Genomic DNA, 17,654 nt, shown 5'->3' on the forward strand with positions numbered 1-17,654 from the left:
CGCACGGGGTTCGTACTGGAATGCTGTGCCTGCTTTCCTGGTGGCGGTTTTATACATGGGGCGGGGGCAGGTACCAGGACTGGCAGCGATGGACGGACAGCGTGCGGGACAGGTGTCTACAATACCAAACATTGATTCGACAAAGCACCATTATTCCGTGGGTACTCCTCACCAGTGAGGAGGTGTGGCTTCTCCCCCCGAGGCCTGCGTTAGTGTCACCAGAACAGAGCACACAGACTGCGTGGCCTAAACAACACACGCGATTTCCTCCCGGCTCTGGAGGCTGGAAGCCAGGGTCAAGGTGCCAGCAGGGATGGTTGCCCCTGAGGCCTCGCCCCGTGGGCTGGCAGATGGCCTGGTGTCTTTGCACGCCTGCCCAGGACCTCTCTTCCTGAACTTCTAGGGACACCAGTCCTATCGGGTTAGGGCGCCACCCTCCAGGCTCCTTTCTACTCAATCACCTCTTTAAAGAGCCTGTCTCCAAATACAGTCACATTCTGGGGTGTTGGGGGCTAGAGCTTCAACATATGAATTCTGGGGGACACCATTCAAGCCATAACACAGTCCACAGAGAAATCCGGGTTTAGGAAGCTGGACGACTTGCCCAGGACAGGCAGTTACAGAGTCAGAGCTGGATGTGGAATCGAGCAGGTCAGTTCCTGCGGCTGAACACGAAGCATTTCACCAGGAAACAGCCCTGCACCCAGATCGGAGATGCACAGAAAAGGCCTTTTGGAGAATTAAAAACAAAACAAACAAAACAAAAAGCTGACCAGAATAAAGGAGTCATATTATCAGACCTTTCAGAACTATGAGCAGAATATTCCAGAATCCCCACGATGGACTATACTTGCACAGGCTCCCTTTGTAAATCTGAGCTTTAAGCAGAAAGACTGTGAATTTTAGCCAAAATGGCCGGAAAGGTAAACAATTCTGCATCAGCTGAATCCTCTATCCCTGGCTCCCTTTCTGGAGAACCAGGGCCGAGGAGGGTGACGCCTGCTGGCCGAAAAGGCGCTGGGTGGGAACCCGGCTCCTTTCATGTGTGGTCCCCGCCTGCCCTCTGCTGGCCAGCAGTCGGAACTCTCCGGAATCTGCCCACAGCCCTCCTTCCTCCAGAAACCAGATCCGCAGGGAAAGGTGGGAAGAAAGGTGGGAAGAATCTACCGGAAGCAGCCAGGCCCACCCTCTCCAAACACCCGCACACACTTGAATCAGTGGTACAGGCGACTTACACCTTTTGCGTTCTGTGAGACTGCAGAGCTGTTTCGAAACTTGCTTCAGCTGTTTTCATCATTAACATTTTAAAAACTTGCTATATCTGTCTGCTACCTTCTCAAAAATGTTTCCCAAGATCTAAGAATAGGAGAATTTGAATGCAAGTCTGGATGATTTAGCAAAACACTGGTCTGCTCGTCGGTTCGTGTTGTCAAAATTATTAACTTATGCTTCGAAAGATCTCCCTCCATCATTCTAAAACCATGGTTTCCCATGTGATGGCCCAGAGACCCCACCATTTGGTTACAGTATTTTTATAAAAATAATTGTTTTCCTTTTCAAATGTGACTTTCCTTTTTAAAAAGGCAGCAGCAGTTCATGCTTATAGGAATGTCACTGTTATATATTTGGGGAAAATATTCTAAGTGATAAAGGGTTCCCTTGACCTGAGAAGCAGCACATAAATGCAGGAGAAACCCCTGGCCTCACCAAGAACTAGAACTCCCAGCCGACGTGCTGCACAGGGTGTGTGGCCTCGGGATCTCAGTGAGATTCAAAATGTGGGGCTGGAGAGCCCTCCGTGCCCGACGCCAGGGCGAGCCCCGCACCCTCTATGCAGATGCTAGAAAAGGAACTTAAAATGCAAATCGCATCACGATGCCAGGAGAGGCCAAATGCCTCGCCTTCGACTTTACAACAAAACACAAATTCCTTACCGGCGTCCCCAGGCCAGGGGATCCGACCCTGCGGCCTTTCCACGCCTGCACTCGCTCCCTCTCCTTCCCCGTCAGTGTCTGCATCTTTATCCTTCTGGCTCTCTCTGTGGCTCTATTTCAGTTTTGTTTATTTCCTCTGGGGCACTCGCTCTAATTTATAATAACTTGTTTATTGATCTCACTGTTCATGTCCTGTCTCCACCACTAGGCATCACCCATCGGGTGAGCCTGGTCCATCTTGCTCTTTGCCGCATTCCCCACGCCTAAGGAGCATATATGTATCACTGAATGAGGGAGTGAATGACGAGAGCAAAGGAAGGTGCTGAGCGGTGAGCAGCACCCGAGCCATTCCATGCAGATCACCGTACCAGGTTCCTTCATCAACACAAGGCAGTCCCATCCCTGACCCACGGCGTGGGACGCAAGGAGAGGCCAGTGGCTGGGATCAAGGAGGCAGACAGACCTGCCCTTTCACCTCTGACACCTGTCATCGAAACCTCTCTTTCTCTGCCGGGTGACCACCAGCGAGACAGACGGAACCACAGGAGAGCTGGCGGGAAACACGCGCAGGCCAATGCAACAGACGCAATCATTTAATCAGCGGTCAGGTACTCATCCGGGATGCGAACGCCGGCCATAAACCAACAGCAGCACGGAGTGCTGATCCGATGCCTTCTCCTCGAAGGGCACCGCACAGCGCGGGCTCTGGGCCCCGCCCTCAGGGAGGCGCAGTCACAGTCCCATTTCCCAAATGGAAACAATGAACCCGTGGTCGGCGGGCTGGGGGACCGGGGCTGGGCAGCAGGCTGATGCCTGGCTTCCAGGGGCTCTGTCTCCATCCTCCCCGTCGGACCATCCGCAGCTGAGCAAGGGAAACAGACTCAGAACTGTCATCAGTTTGCAACGTGTGGCTGGATGAGAGCTGTCCCCGAGAGAGGTAGCTAGCGATGGCGAGGGCCAGGGCTTGCGTGGCCCAGGGAGGCCTGGTCAGGCCTCTGAGGTGCTACTGGTCGGCATGATTCCCTTTGCCACCCGGTGCTGTTCTCCTGAGCAGGAACCTGGCACCTGCCTGCACCCACCCACAGAGCTGGAGCCGGAGCAGAAGGTCAGGAGCCCGCAGGAGGACCCGGGGTCCTTCAGGAAGAGGGCCAGCTTCTGGGCCACGGCGTCCAGCTCGGTGGAGGCGGCGTGCTGGAGGAGGTTGCCGCTGCGCACGAAGAAGTGCTTCAGGAAGCGCTGGCGTACGCACTTGTGCAGCTTCCTCGCCAGGCGCAGGAGCCCTTTGCTGAAGACCCGCCAGTCCTTGGCGTGGGGATACTTCTCGCAAGTCCAGAAGAGCACTGTCTGCGGAGGGAGGAGGGGGTCAGACGCGTGGGCCCCTGAGGAGGGCATCCTCGGGGACCCTGAGCTCACGTGACCCTGGGGCCAGCTGGTTCTGCCCCGAATTGCGGATCCCCCAACCTCAGCGGGTTCCCAGCCTTGCCCGTCTCCGACGCCTCTCCGTTCACGCCTTCGCTCCCCACTAACACGTCCAGTGATCACAGCTCTCCCCGCCCCTCTGCCTCTGCCTTGCAGGGAAAGCAGAAACCCTCGGGCCCAGACTTCAGCATCCTCCTCGCTGCCCCTCTGCTCCTCCCAGCTGGCCGAATCCCTCTCCTTCCGGAAACTGTGACGGATCTCCCGCTTCCTCGCTGGCTTTTAAACAGATCTCCTGCTCCCACCAATCCCACCTCTCCTCCTGCCCTAACTCTCCCCTGCAGATCCAGGTTGCTCCAATCGTCCCGTCTTTGTCTTCATTTCCTCTGCACCATTCCCTGCCTCAGTCCCTCCGGCTGGACTCTCCCACCATCAGTCCCCACAAGCTGCTCTCCTCCAGGCCCGGAGACCTGCACACGGCTGAACCCCGCAGGCCCCTTCCAGCCCGCGCTTCACCCGACCAGCCGGCAGATTCTCTCCTCCACACCCTCCTCTGGGGTTATTCCTCACGTGGCTTCCAGGCCACCACACCCTCGGGTTTCTCCCAGCACCACAGCTACTCCTCCGCAGGCTTCTCCTCCCTAAGCATGGCGTTCCCCAGCTCCAGGCCCTCCTACTCGATCTTCCTTCCACCACAGTGGCTTTCATTTCCACGAGACACAGGTGACTCCCAATTCTCTCTCCAGCCCAGACTGCTCCACTGACTTCTTTACCTGGTATTTCTTGAAAATCTGAAAGTCATCTTTCAACATGTCCCAGCTGAGCTCACGGCCTTCCCCCTACCTGGTCTGCCTCCAGAGCTGCTCATTCAGCCAGTCATGCAAGTCACTGACCTGGGGTCACCCCCGCCCTCGCCAACCCCAGGCAAGTCCTGCCGATCCCGCTGCCGACGTAGGTCTCAAATCCACCCACGTATCTCGTCTGCGGTGCGGCCGTCCTCTTCACCACATCGCGCCCAGACCTGCGCAACAGCCTTCCCACCTGTCGCCAGGCACACGGAAGCCAACGTGGTCTTTTTGAAATATGAGGACCTCCAAGTCTTCCCATTGCTTCAGCTAAAAACATAAACCTTTACATGGTCTGGCTCACAAGGTTTGGTCCAAGCTGCCTTTCCAGCCTCGTCTGGCCCTGCATGCTCTGGGGCTTCTCCTTGTAGCCACACTGCCCTCAGTTCTTTTTTTAAAATATATTTGTATTGATTTCAGAGAGGGGAGGAGAGGGAGAGAGAGAGAAACATCAATGATGAGAGAGAATCATTGATTGGCTGCCTCGTGCACACTCCCCACTGGGAATCGAACCCTGACTTCCTGGTTCCTAGGAGGATGCTCAACCACTGAGCCACACTGTCGGGCAACACTGGCCTCATTTCATGCTCTCTTCTCCCTCAGGGCCTTTCACACCCTACTTTCTACTTCAGCTTGGAGCACACCTACCTGCCCTCCCTTTTCCCAGGAAACTCATTCATCACAACAAATTGCCCTTTGACACCCATTAAACGCCCTCTTTGTCACTTATTTCTCATAAGCAGCAGTGAACCCAGTAGCCCTCATGTTCCTACGTGCCATGGGGTCCCTACTGGGCGGTGACCTCCCTGAGACAGAGGACTATACCTGCTTTTAGTCACTGTTGTGTCACCAGCCCCCCGCAGGGGGCCTGGCCCGCACGGGAGGCACGCAGGAAATGCTGACGGAGGGAAATAGTGAATTCACTAATGTGATGGTTTGGATGTTGGGTATGTTTAAAAATTCAGTCTAGACTAAAAAGTAAAAGAACAGTTTTACGGTCACGGCAAGATACTGACTACATTTTGACTTAGATTAAATTGTTTGACGCAAACGAGTTGGAGGTCATTTCATGCTGGTCAAGATAACCTGGATACGAAAGACAGGGGCTCATTCCTCTCCTGTCGTTAACCTTTCATCTCCCCAGGCAAACCGAGGCGAGTGAGCCCATGATACTTGAGGCCCCGTGCCTCTGAGTGGGTGCCAGTGAAAGGTAAGCTCTTGCTTCACGCTTTGGGGGAGAGCCTGTTGGGGGCGGAGGGGCGGACCCTTTGGGGGAGGGCCAGGCTTCCGGTGAGGTGAGCGTGATGGGCTCTTTTGCACAATCTCTTCCACGTTTCCCAGCCGGACGCCCTGCAATGGTCCTGCACGCTCGAGCCCTCCTCGGGGACAACCCACACCGCCACCAGCCGCGGCCATCGCACTGCCCGCTGACCAAGGGGGCAGACTGGGGGAAAAGGCAGCTGCTCCTCTCATCCCACCCTTCCAACACCTGACTCCCTTTTAAACGCCCCTTCCTGAGCACACGCAGTGTTGCTGTGCTCTGTGGGTGGGAAGGGAGGAACGAAGCGGAAACCCTTGAAGGAGTTGCCCTAAGACTCTAGATCAGCGGTTCTCAACCTGTGGGTCGCCAACCTGGGGGTCGAACGACCCTTTCACAGGGGTCGCCTAAGACCATCGGAAAACACATATAATTACAGATTGTTTTTGTGATTAATCACTATGCTTTAATTACGTTCAATTTGTAACAATGAAAATACATCCTGCATATCAGATATTTACATGATGATTCATAACAGTAGCAAAATTACAGTTATGAAGTAGCAACGAAAATAATTTTATGGTTGGGGGTCACCACAACATGAGGAACTGTATTCAAGGGTCGCGGCATTAGGAAGGTTGAGAACCACAGTGATTAATCACAAAAACAATATGTAATTATATATGTGTTTTCAGATGGTCTTAGGCGACCCCTGTGAAAGGGTCGCTTGATCCCCAAAGGGGTCGCGACCCACAGGTTGAGAACCGCTGCTCTAGATGACTAGAAGCTGCTGGGATGAAAGTGATCCGTAGGTGGGATGCAGTTTTGAGAGAAGTCACGGCGCCCTCGTCAATCTTGCCTTAACTATTCATGCCACTTAAAGTGTCTCTATCCATCTTAATTGTGGAGCAATGCCATTGGGGTCAAGATGATGAGGTTTTGCTCTGAGACAGACTGGAGTTTGCTTCTCAGCTCTACCTCTTCCCAGTGGAGAAAGACAAGCAAGAGAGAAGGTCAGGCCAGACAGAGTGCGCCCCTCCCCCAGCACAGGTGTGTGCTTTCAGGGCATGTGCCTGAGAACATGTTAAGAATGTAGACACTCGAGAGAAAGGTCCCAGACATGAAGAGACTCTCGGCCAGACCGAGGAGGACAGATCATCAGAAGAGATAAGAAGGCGGAGCAAAGGCCAGTGGTTTTGGGAGAGGGTGTGGGGAAGCCGAACAAGATGTGGAATCACTCATGCACTCTGCCAACCAATATCTACCAAGCAACTACTGGGTGCACAGCACTGGGCGAGACAGGGGCTCAGGAGTGAATAAGACCAACATGGTATCGTTGTCCATTGAGGGAGAGGAGGCACGGGTAGGAGCGTGCAAGGAAGACACCACATAGACCTGTGCTCCCGGGTAGGGCTCGGGGAGAAGCCTGAGCTCCCAATGGAACTAGCTGGGCTGGGGCTGTGCTGCCCGTCAGAGTCCCACACCTCCCGGCCCAAGCGAGCTGCACACGGTGCGACCTGGGCGTCCAGTTCTCCGTGTGCGGTAGGAAATTTGGGAAAGAGGAGCGGAAGAGGGTAATCAAAGGCCACTCTCCAGGAGGGGCGCCCTGGTTCCCGGAGCAGCATTCTTCCTCTCCCTGGTGCTCCCTGCATCACGTGATTCCACCTGCAGCGCTGCCTGATCAACGCCCGTCTCCCCTGCCCGCCCGGGAGCCGAGAGCAGCATATGTCTGTGTTTGCTCCCCAGGTACCTCCAGGTGCGGCAGGTGTCTGGCTTGTAGTCATCTCAACGCACATTTGCTGAGTGAGTGAGTGAGTGAAGGTGGGCGTGAAGGTGCAATGTTGGGTTTGGGGGGAGGGGAGGCAGGTGCTGGCAGGGTGACGGGAAACCCATGCCCGATGCTGGAACCCGGAAGTTCCGGTCCTGGTCTAACCTGATCACTCCCTGGTTTTCTCCTCTGCGCGGAGCGTGTGTGTGCGTGAGTGGCTGCACCTGGTCTGAGTGGGGACTGAGTCAGGACACGAGGAAAACGGGGCTTTATCTGAGGTCTGAGCAGCTCGCACGATTTCCCCAGACGGAAGACCTCTCGCGTGCAGAGGCCACGTGTTGCAATTCAGTCCTCACGCTCAGCGGGGTTTCTGGCGCACAGTGGGCACTTGTGGTGGTTTGTTGAGTGAAATAAAAGGAGGAGAGAGAGATAGAGACAGAGGGAAAAAAGGAAAGGCACAAAGAAAGAAAATGGAAGGAGGGGGAGGGGGAAAGGGAGGGAGAGGCGGAGGAAATGGTACCCTGGCCAGGGGAGTTGTGGGCACACTTACAGCTGGTTTCTCTCTCTCCATGAGTGGTCCTTTGTGATATGGCAAGTGGGGACACTGGACGCCCATCTGAATGCATCACATGCATCACACACACACACACACACACACACACACACACACAGGCCCGGTCCGTGTGGCCAGGCCAGGCCCGACCAGACGCCGAGGAGACCCACCCCGGTCGCCCCGGCCGCACACTCACCTGCAGGTGGTGGGACGTGATCACAGGCCTCCGCCCTGGACACCAGACGTCCTCCTTCATCTGCCGCAGGGCCTGGAAGCACCGCCGGCGGCAGCCCCCGTCCTCGTCCAGGTGCTCCAGCAGCACCCGCTCGGCCTGCAGGAAGCTCAGCTGCCAGTGATAATGCCAACGGGCCAACAGGGAGAACCCAAAGGACTGGAGGAAGAGGAGAACGCGGAACGTGAGAAGGAGGACGCTGGCCGGAGGAGAAAGCCATCCCCGCAGCATCCACTGGTCTGGGGGCCAGCCCCGGGGCAGGCGAGCACCCTCGTGGACACAGCCTCGGGGCCCGCCCCTCGCACGTGGGCAGTTAATGGCAGAGGCTGCGTTCCTTCCTCTGGGAGGGGTTCTCCGACGGGAACCTGCACCAGAATCACCTGGCGGCTTGTTAAAACCCGGAGGGCGGGGCCTGCTCCCCCAGCCTCGTTCCGGAGATCAGAGGGGGCGCGGGAACCTGCATGTCTAGCAGGTCCTCAGGTGCCGCTCCCTGGCGTGGGGTCCCCACCGGAGAACCGCGGGTCTGGGGAACCTGTTTTCTTTGGGAAGCTGGCTGGCAGGCCGCGATGCCGCGGTTGGCGGCTGTGAGGGCTGGGGGCCTGCTCACCAGTACCTTGACGCACTTCGCCCTGTCGGAGGAGGGCCAGCGCGACAGACACCGAGGCCACGGGGCTCTCTTGGACCAGGCGGTGGGGATCTCCACTTCCGGGGCCAGCTCGATCTCCACCTGCCCTACGGATGTTTCCATGGCAACATGGACTGTGATGCCGGTGGTGAGCACGCTGACCTTTCCTGGTGGGAAATGACGGACGGGCTCAGTAAAAGCATTCACAGAGGGAGTCTGGGAGCAGCGACTCTGACCAGCGCCCGCAGGCGGCCGGGCCATTTCCACGGTGTCAATAGCCCACCCAGGGGGGCACGGTTTATAGCAAAACTAGACAATGAGCCGAGTAAATATCGACAGAAGCCTTGCTAGGAAAATCGCATGGTTGGTGGGTTTTTCTTGTATCTTTCTCCTCCCTCCCCCAAGGCTTTTCTTTGAAATTAATGGATTCTTTTCAGGAGGCTCAACTGAAAGAGACGCTGAATACAAACAAAAGGTAGAGCATTTGCTGCTGTAAGATGAAATCTGACCATTCTTCCACATCCCCTTCATTCCACGCAGCCACCGACCTTGTCTGAGACAGCCTCGCCCCTTGCTAATTCATCGGCCTGTGGTGGCGTTCGGTTTAACCGTCTCTTGTCCAAGTCACAGGCTCCTGGGGGTATCTGTTCTCACCAGCATCACGCCAGCCCCGCCCCCGGCTGCATTACCATCCTAAGGCCTCGCAATTATAACCTGCTGCCCAGTCACTGGCTTCAAGAGTTCAGTGAGCCGCCCAGTGGGTGTGGCTCAGGGGTTGAGCATCAACTTCTGAACCTGGAGGTCACGGTTCGATTCCCAGTCAGGGCACATGCTCGGGTTGCCGGCTCGATCCCCAGCGTGGGCGGGTGTGCAGGAGGCAGCCGATCAATGATTCTCTCATCATTGATGTTTCTTTCTCTCTCTCTCTCAAATCAATAAAAATATTTTTTTTTTTAAAAAAGAGAGAGTCCAAGAGCAGAGGAAGCCCACACGCCGTCACTTCCCACCAGACGGAGAGAGGGAGAGAGGGAAACGCACTTGGTCAAGTTTCCCAGCTCAGAGGCTAGAATCCATTTCTGATCTGTCCCCACTTATTTTAAAGGATGCAGGTTGTTGTTTTTAATATATTTTTATTGATTTCAGAGAGGGAGAGAGAGAAACAGAAACATCAGTGATGAAAGAGAACCACTGACTGGCTGCCTCTGCACGCTCCACACTGGGGATCCAGCCCACAACCCGGGCATGTGCCCTGACCGGGAATCGAACCCTGACCTCCTGGTCCACAGGTTGCCGCTCAGCCACTGAGCCACGCCGGCTGGATGCAGGCTTTTTGTCTGGCTTCATGAGAGAAAGACGAGCCCCTGGGTGGGGCGCTGGTACTTGGCTCTTGGCCCGGAGAAGGGAACAGAAGCTCCCTCGCTGCCTGTGTCGGCTGCTCCACAGGGAACATTCTTTCCCTGCTGGGGTGGGAGGAGGAGCCTATTGTCTCCTCTCAGAGCCACCCAGACACAAACACGAGGAAGCCTACCACTTCAGCATGATTTACTGACAGCTAATCCTCAACCCGCCGGGTGTGACTCTCTCATACCCACTCTCCCTGCGGACAGCGTGGCAAAGCGAGCAGGCCAGCGACTGCCAGACCCGCCTGCCTGGCCCGCGCCCAGCTCTGCTCACCCACGTGGTACTTAATCTCTCTACATCTCATTTTTTATCTATAAACAGGTAGAAAAATAATTCTTACTCTCTAGGGGTGCTATGCATATTAAATTAAATAATCCATGGGAGCATTCTCCCCATGGTCACAGTCCATTAAACATGGGCTATTTCCATCATGGAACCTTCCAGAATCCTTCTGTCTAGACAAGGAAATGTGCACGGACCCCCCATTCCTTCCTGTGCAGATGGCACAGGTGTTGCTCAGCTCTCTGGTTCTCCACTTAATTGTTCTCACTCCTGTGTGCGAGCACAGGCACCTTCCCTTTCTGAAGGCTGCACAGTCCCCGAGGCGAGGCAGCAGGATTTACTCGGTCCGTGTTCCTTTTTCGGACCCTTTCTAGCTCCCCACTACCACACAGCCTATGGACCGTGGGGATCCTCGTACATATGTCTTTGTGTATCTGTAAGAATCTCTCTCTAGAACTGGAATTACTGGATTGCCCAGGAAAGCAGATCACAAGGTTACCCTTTAAAAGGTAGACCCTACTTTTTCTCGGTCCTCTCACCTGACAGTGACAGGTTCGAATGGGTCATTTCCGGAAACCTTGAGCCACTTGGGAGGCACATGTCGCCTGAATGCTCACGTCTGCCTTGAGCCACTGCCACAGGTTCTCCATGAACTGCTGCACCTCCAGCCACTGCTGCAGGGCCCTCGGGGCTCCGCTGGGGAGCAGGTGAGCCTGGCGCCCTGCAGCGTGTAGTACCGCCAGCGCTGCTCCCTGGCCTCCCGGTACCCGGAAAGGCCTCTCACTGGGACTGTGACGAGGAACTGGCTAGGGGACAACACCTGGGGTCCGAGAGGAGAGAGAGCACGAGTGTGAGGTCACAGGTGTGCCCTGGAGGTCACAGGCGTGCCCTGGAGCCACCTGCTGAGCCAGGCAGCTCCGTTAACCACTCAGCCCTCAGCAATGTGACGAGGTGGACGGGAACGGCACCTGCCTATTGCGAGGGCCCATCCTGTCCTGCCACTGACCCCCCGTGATGCCTCGAGTAGCACATGAAGTCACCGAGCCCTTGGCTTCGTGAGTCTGCAAGGAAGAGGCATGAAGGAAACCTGGGCTTTGCAGGGCACCTCATGTTTACGGGGAGGAGTTTTCTCCCAGAAAGACATTTCCCAGGATGTAGTTCTAGGAAAAGTAATGTTGTGCTTCTATTCCTAGTCACGGGTCTACTTTTGTCTAATTTAGGAGGCAGTGGAAGTGGGTGGGAGAGGGGGGGCGGAGATGTGCTGACATTCCAGGATCTAATCTAGTTTTATCATTTGCATCCTAGGGTGAATTTCCCAGGATCTTACTGTTTCAAAATGCAACAAGTCCCAGAATCTTATGGGTGGTCCCTACCTCCACTGACCTCGGAGTGTACGCACCAGTACATCATGTGCTCACATACTAATGCTTTTGCTCATTCATTCATTCAACAGAAGTTGAGTGTCTACCGCAGGCTGCACCCTGCTGGGGGCTGGGAACGGAGCCATCAACACACATGATCCCTACAAACGAGGGACATAGTCGGGTGGGAGAGAGGGGCGTGAATACAGATATCTTTAACACAAATGGAAGGGGTTCTTGTGTGCCGTAAGAAAAATCGAGATCCAGGGGCACGGGGATCCAGAATAATCCAGAGCCTCGCTTCGCCTGTCCCTGAAAGGAAGAGAACCCTCGTGTCTGCTCAGCGAGATTGTCTGCAGGCGAGATCGTTCTGGGAGGACGGCTTCGCCCACTCCACAGTGGTGCATGAACGTGCGCGGGCTGGTACCCTGGCGGCTTACAGCTCTGGAGGCTCCTCGGCAGGGACAGGGGTTCCGAGGCGGCTTGGAACCCCTGTTTCTAAAGGCCACCTCTCCCATTGCCTTCCCTCCCCACCTGCAACCCACAGAATACTTCCAGCCATTTTCTCGACAATTCCCTCTGCCCAGCCCCCAATCTATGGTTACTGTGAGAGTGGCACAGGCCTGGCTCAGGGCCCCAGGGTGCCTTCTGGCTTCCGCGCCCCATAGGACTGACCTTGCCCTGTGACTTCCCCGTCTCAGTCTCCATCAGCTGGAAGTTGGAATGTGGGCGCTCACATGAGTGTGTAAGCGGTAAAAACTCAGTCCCCGAGGAAACAGGCAGTACCGCTAGTATTCTCAGTGGTGTCAGCGCCTGTCACGTGCGGTTCCCGGGAGCCCCGGGTGGGCGCCCAGAGGCGAGGGAGGCCGCTCACCGTGATGTTCCCGTTGTACATCAGGGAGTACGGGATGGCTTGGAAGCGGATGTCCTGGTTGCTGATTTCTGTGGTCAGGTGGTAGATGACCTTCTGCACCTCCTCCACCATCTGGGACACCCGCTGGGCGCCTCTGGTCCACCTGGGGGGCGGGGAAGCAGCACAGGGGTTATTTCTGGGGCTGCCCCGGGCACTGGCATAAGGAAGTGACAGGACAGGACACAGTGGGGTGACCACAGGAGCAGGGCTTCCGGGAGAGGGGCTTCAGGGCTGATGGTGCTTGTCAGTGCTTGAGAGCTCACTTCTAAAATAGAGGCACCCATTCGTCGGGCTGGCGTGGCTTCATTGGTGAGCATCAACTTGTGAACCAGGGAGGTCACAGTTCGATTCCTGATCAGGGCGCATGGCCGGGTTGCGGGCTCCATCCCCAGTGTGAGGTTTGCAGGAAGCAGCTGATCAATGATTCTCTCTCATCATTGATGTTTCTCTCTCTCTCTCTCTCCCTCTTCCTTCCTCTCTGAAATCAATTTTAAAAATCTTAAAAAAATAAAATAGAAGCATGCATTCAAGTGTGAGTTCACAGACTTGGGAGGTCACAGACATTCCCTGCCGTTTGGTTGGTGCCCCATTTCCACATGCTGGCGCACAGCGAACAAGACAACAGCGAACAAGACAGGGATACTTGCCCTCCAGTTGAAAATTCAGGACCTAGGTATATATGTACACACATATACACACGTGTACATATACATACAGGGTGGGGCAAAAGTAGGTGTACAGTTGTTCATATGGAAAAATAATGCAATAATTAATAAATGATAATACAAGGATAAATTCTGTTTCGCGAGCTCACAACTGTAAACTTACTCATGCCCCCCTGTATGTGTGTGTGTGTGTGTGTGTGTGTGTGTGTACAATGTGATATCAGGTAGGGTAAGTCCCATGAAGAAAAGTCACATGGGATGAGGGATTAGAGAATAAAAAGGCTACTATTTTGGAATCAGGTGGCCAGGGAAGTCATCTCTAAGGAGGTGACTTTGAGTGGGCCCTGCTGACAGCTGGGGAAAGCACATTCCTGGCCCCCAAAGCAGGAGCACGCCTGGCAAAGCCGGGGGGCCAGCAAGGGTGCCCCAGGGGCTGGAGGCCGGGAAATGGCAGGGCCAGACCATCACGCAGGGGTTGTGAACTGTGGGGAGGCGATGACGTTAGGGGGCGATGACACCTCCTGTCCAGGCTGGTGACTATGAAACGGGTTCGCCCGTGTGGAGATTCAACAGTTTAACGTCCAGCGACTGCTTCCCTCCATGTCCATAAACCACGGCTCCCTTCTCCTCGGAACTCCCCCCTCCTGGACCTGCTGACTCTGCACAGCAAGTCTCCAAAAATTGGGATATACCCCCAGAAAACTGAACCCCAAAAATACATGCCTTTAGAGATATGCAAGGTTTAGGGAAATAGATGTTTGTGGGAAACACAATGGAATTTTTAGTCAACTCCAGGAGAGACAGAAAAATCCAAATCATTTTTGGATGGGAAGTCTGTAAGTTTTTTCTGAAACAGAGGCATGGCTCCGTGGTTGAGTGTTGACCCATGAACCAGGAGGTCACGGTTCGATTCCCAGTCAAGGGCACGGGCCCAGGTTGAGGGCTCTCTTCCCAGTAGGGGGTGAGCTGATCGATGATTTTCTCTCATATTGATGTTTCCATCTCTCTCCCTCTCCCTTACTCTCTGAGATAATTTTTTTTTTAAAAAAAAGAGGGAATGGGAGACAATCAAGTGAAGACAGAGGTAAGCAACTCCTCTAGGAAGTTGGCTAGGGAAGGAAAAACAAACAAGGACACCGACAGGTATTTTCAAAATGACACGCAGGTTCAAGCACGTTTAAATGCTGACTGAGAAGAGCCAGTGGAGCAGCAGGGGTGGGGGTGGGGGCGGAGGGCAGAGCCACTGAGTAAGGGTTTCCCAGCCAGGAAGAGCTGGGCAAATGCAGAAACCCGGTGAGGACTCCACCGGTGCCAGGAGGAAGGAAAGATGGGTGCAAACACAGAGGAGAGGGCAGGGAATGTGGGAATCCGAGACTTCCTGTCTGATGACTGTTTTCTTTCTGAGCAGGAGTCCAGGCAATGGGCTGAGAGGGAGGACAGAGGTGGGAGGGAGGGACTGCGGGTGACAGACTTTGGGAATAGCTTCTCTAAGGAATGAGGGGCTGCCTGGGCACATGTGTGAGATTGTCAGGCAGAGACCAAGAAAGTGGTGGGTGGGCCTATGAGTCTGTGGGTGGGCCTATGAGTCTGTGGGTGGGCTCATGAGTCTGTGGGTGGGCTCATGAGTCTGTGGGTGGGCCTATGAGTCTGTGGGTGGGCCCATGAGTCTGTGGGTGGGCTCATGAGTCTGTGGGTGGGCCCATGAGTCTGTGGGTGGGCCCATGAGTCTGTGGGTGGGCTCATGAGTCTGTGGGTGGGCCCCACTGTAAGATGCTCTCAGCACAAAGCTAACAGTTGAGGGGCGAAGCCTGGGGTTTGCTGGGCAAGATGTGCAGGTGGCTGAGAGAGCACGGGAGGGTTTCAGCGGCGGGCCACGTTTCGCACTCTGGTCAGAGAATGGACAAAGCCGGGTTAGTAGGTGAGGGGACATCCGATGACCAGAAGTCTGACCAGGAACAGCAGGGGAAAGTAACACAAGAGCTGACGATAGAATGTTGTGGTCAGAGTGGTTGGGAACCGCATCTCACAGTAAAGTTCTCAGTGTTGTGAGCACCGAGGCTAAGCCAGCCCTCCCAGTGCCCTGGCCGTGGGTAAGTTACGCTACACTTGTCAGCATGCAGATTCAGTCACTCTCGCTAAGCACAGTGTATGCACAAGCAGCCATGAGAGCACCCATTCATCCCTTAAGGGCGCCATCCATGGTTGGCCTCCCTCTCTCCAGGCAGCTCTATGTACGCGTCCCCATCCCGGGCTACGTCCCTCTCCCCTGAACCAGTGTCAGGCCCATTGCTGTCCCACACATCACCTGCTACTATTAATAGCTCAAGTTTGTGGACAACTTTTACCGTTTCAAATATAAATTATTTGGACGTCAAGATTGTTCCCTATAATAACATGCTGACCCACTTGCATGGCAAATGCTTCCTTGAGAGAGAGGCACGGAGATGGCACTGAATAGTGTGCCAGGAACGAAATGTCACACGGGCGTGGTCACACCCCGAGCATGTGGCCCGTGCAGATGTCACCCATGGTCAGTGCCACTGGGGAAAATGCTGAGGCCTTCCTTCCCGACAACAGGAAGTCAGACTTTTAATTCTGGAATTGCATTTAATTCCAAGAACCGGTTTGTGTGTTTCTAAATGCCGGCCGGTGTGGCTCAGTGGTTGAGCATCGACCCAGGAACCAGGAGGTCATGGTTCGATTCCTCGTGAGGGCACAGGCCCAGGCTGCGGGCTCGACCCGGAGCACAGAGTCTCTCTCTGGTAGCAGACCCATCCCAGACCTGTGTTTTGGGCACAGTATTCTGCACAAAGCAGTGCCCAGTGTGTTTATGGAGATGCGTACAGAGGGGTTTAGCAGAAGAAATGCGGCTTTGGGGTAGAAAAAGAGTAGACTGAAACCTCAGCATCCTCTTCCTAGCTCTGTGACTTCGGACCAGTTACTTAACTCACAGGAGCCTCCGTTCCCTCCTCTGTAAACACGGGGGGATGGGCATGCACCCCATAGCTGTTGGTTAGATTAAGTGAGACACTGTACGGGCCTCAACCTGCCAGCACCTTTCACACTATTCCTGCATTGTCTTCAATGAGCCGTGAACATAATTCTGGCCACGTATGTGCAAAGATAGCGTGTGAATTTCAGGGGGAATAAAAATATCCAAGACTCTCTTCTTCGCCCCAGAAACTGAGCAACAATAAAACAATATAACATTGACGTTACCACCCCAAGATAATAACAAGAACAGCCTCAGGAGTCCATGTACAATTGATTGTCAGATAAATGTGTTCACTAATAACACGAGAGGAGTCCACAGGAAGGCAAACACGGTTTGTGCTGCGGTGCCCGGGACATTGCGTTGAGAAAGTGGACTCAGCTGAGTTTGATGGGTGTCTATGGGGCAGAAAAGTGGGAGCAGAGAGGCTCTCTCCCCTGGTGGGGCGTGGGGGGAAGCTGGGGCCTGAGACCTCAGGAAAGTTCTGGTGGGGCGGGAGTGGCAGACAGCCCCCTGCAGGGTGAGGAGGGGTGAGGAAGGGGGTAGAAGGTGAGGAGGGGTGAGGAGGGGTGTGTGGGAGAGTACCCGTCCTCACCTTATCCAGCAGGCAGGCTTCGAAGTCGTCCGCGACCAGGGGTTGCATGGCTCCCTGCTGAGTCCCGAGTGGAGGCTCCATCCTGTTGCTTGAGGGGAGGACAGCGCTGTGAGCGGCTCCTCCCAACAGCGTCAGCCTCTCTGCTAGATTCTCTGGGGACGTGTGCGTGGACCAGAGACTGGCCTTCTCGATTCTTCACTTAAGCTCCTATTTCCAAACAGGGAGCATCCATCTGTTATCTTTGGGAGGATTTAAAAAATCATTTAAAAAGGAGAGTTGATGAAATAGAATTGGAGCCCAACCTAATTTTATTCCACTTAGCGCTATGCTTTGGCCGAAGTGCAGTGTTCCAAGTTGTCCTTCCCGTCCAATACGGGGCAGAATGACCTCAGCTGGCGTCTCCACCCCTCACGCTCCGGTCCTACAACAGGTGCCCCCCGGGGCTCAGTATCTTATATCCCCTCCTCCTTCTCCTGTTGACAGTAAATATCTCGTGCCCTCCACCCAGAAAACCTGGATTATTTTCCTTCTTTACAATAAACAAAACAGGAAACTGCCTAACAACCAGCCTGGCACCCATAATTGTGCCCACAAACAAGCGATTAGGTCTTGTCAACCAGATCAGGGCACGATCTGCATATAAAAAAGTGCACGCACACACACACTCACACACACAGGCACACATGTGCACACACACAGGCACACACGCGCACACACAGGCACATGCACAGGCACACACACAGGCACACGCACACACACGCACACAGGCCCACACACAGGCACACGTACGCACACCCACCAATGGCAGGACAGG

At 54.8% G+C, this 17,654-nt stretch overlaps 1 protein-coding gene across 1 annotated transcript in view; it reads right to left on the bottom strand.

Moving 5' to 3' along the window:
• Positions 1–2,509: 2,509 nt before the first annotated feature.
• MAB21L3 (mab-21 like 3) overlaps positions 2,510–17,654 on the bottom strand; it is a 37,132-nt gene continuing 21,987 nt past the window's right edge. The window contains 8 exon segments of the mRNA XM_023747662.1: positions 2,510–3,278; positions 7,971–8,165; positions 8,620–8,798; positions 9,818–9,823; positions 10,859–11,015; positions 11,018–11,134; positions 12,550–12,680; positions 16,831–17,079. Of these exon segments, the coding sequence (XP_023603430.1) occupies positions 2,922–3,278; positions 7,971–8,165; positions 8,620–8,798; positions 9,818–9,823; positions 10,859–11,015; positions 11,018–11,134; positions 12,550–12,680; positions 16,831–16,921 (1,233 nt within the window). The 5' untranslated portion in view covers positions 16,922–17,079 and the 3' untranslated portion in view covers positions 2,510–2,921.

Source organism: Myotis lucifugus, unplaced genomic scaffold (assembly GCF_000147115.1).
Source record: "Myotis lucifugus unplaced genomic scaffold, Myoluc2.0 scaffold_938, whole genome shotgun sequence".
Taxonomy (NCBI): domain Eukaryota; kingdom Metazoa; phylum Chordata; class Mammalia; order Chiroptera; family Vespertilionidae; genus Myotis; species Myotis lucifugus.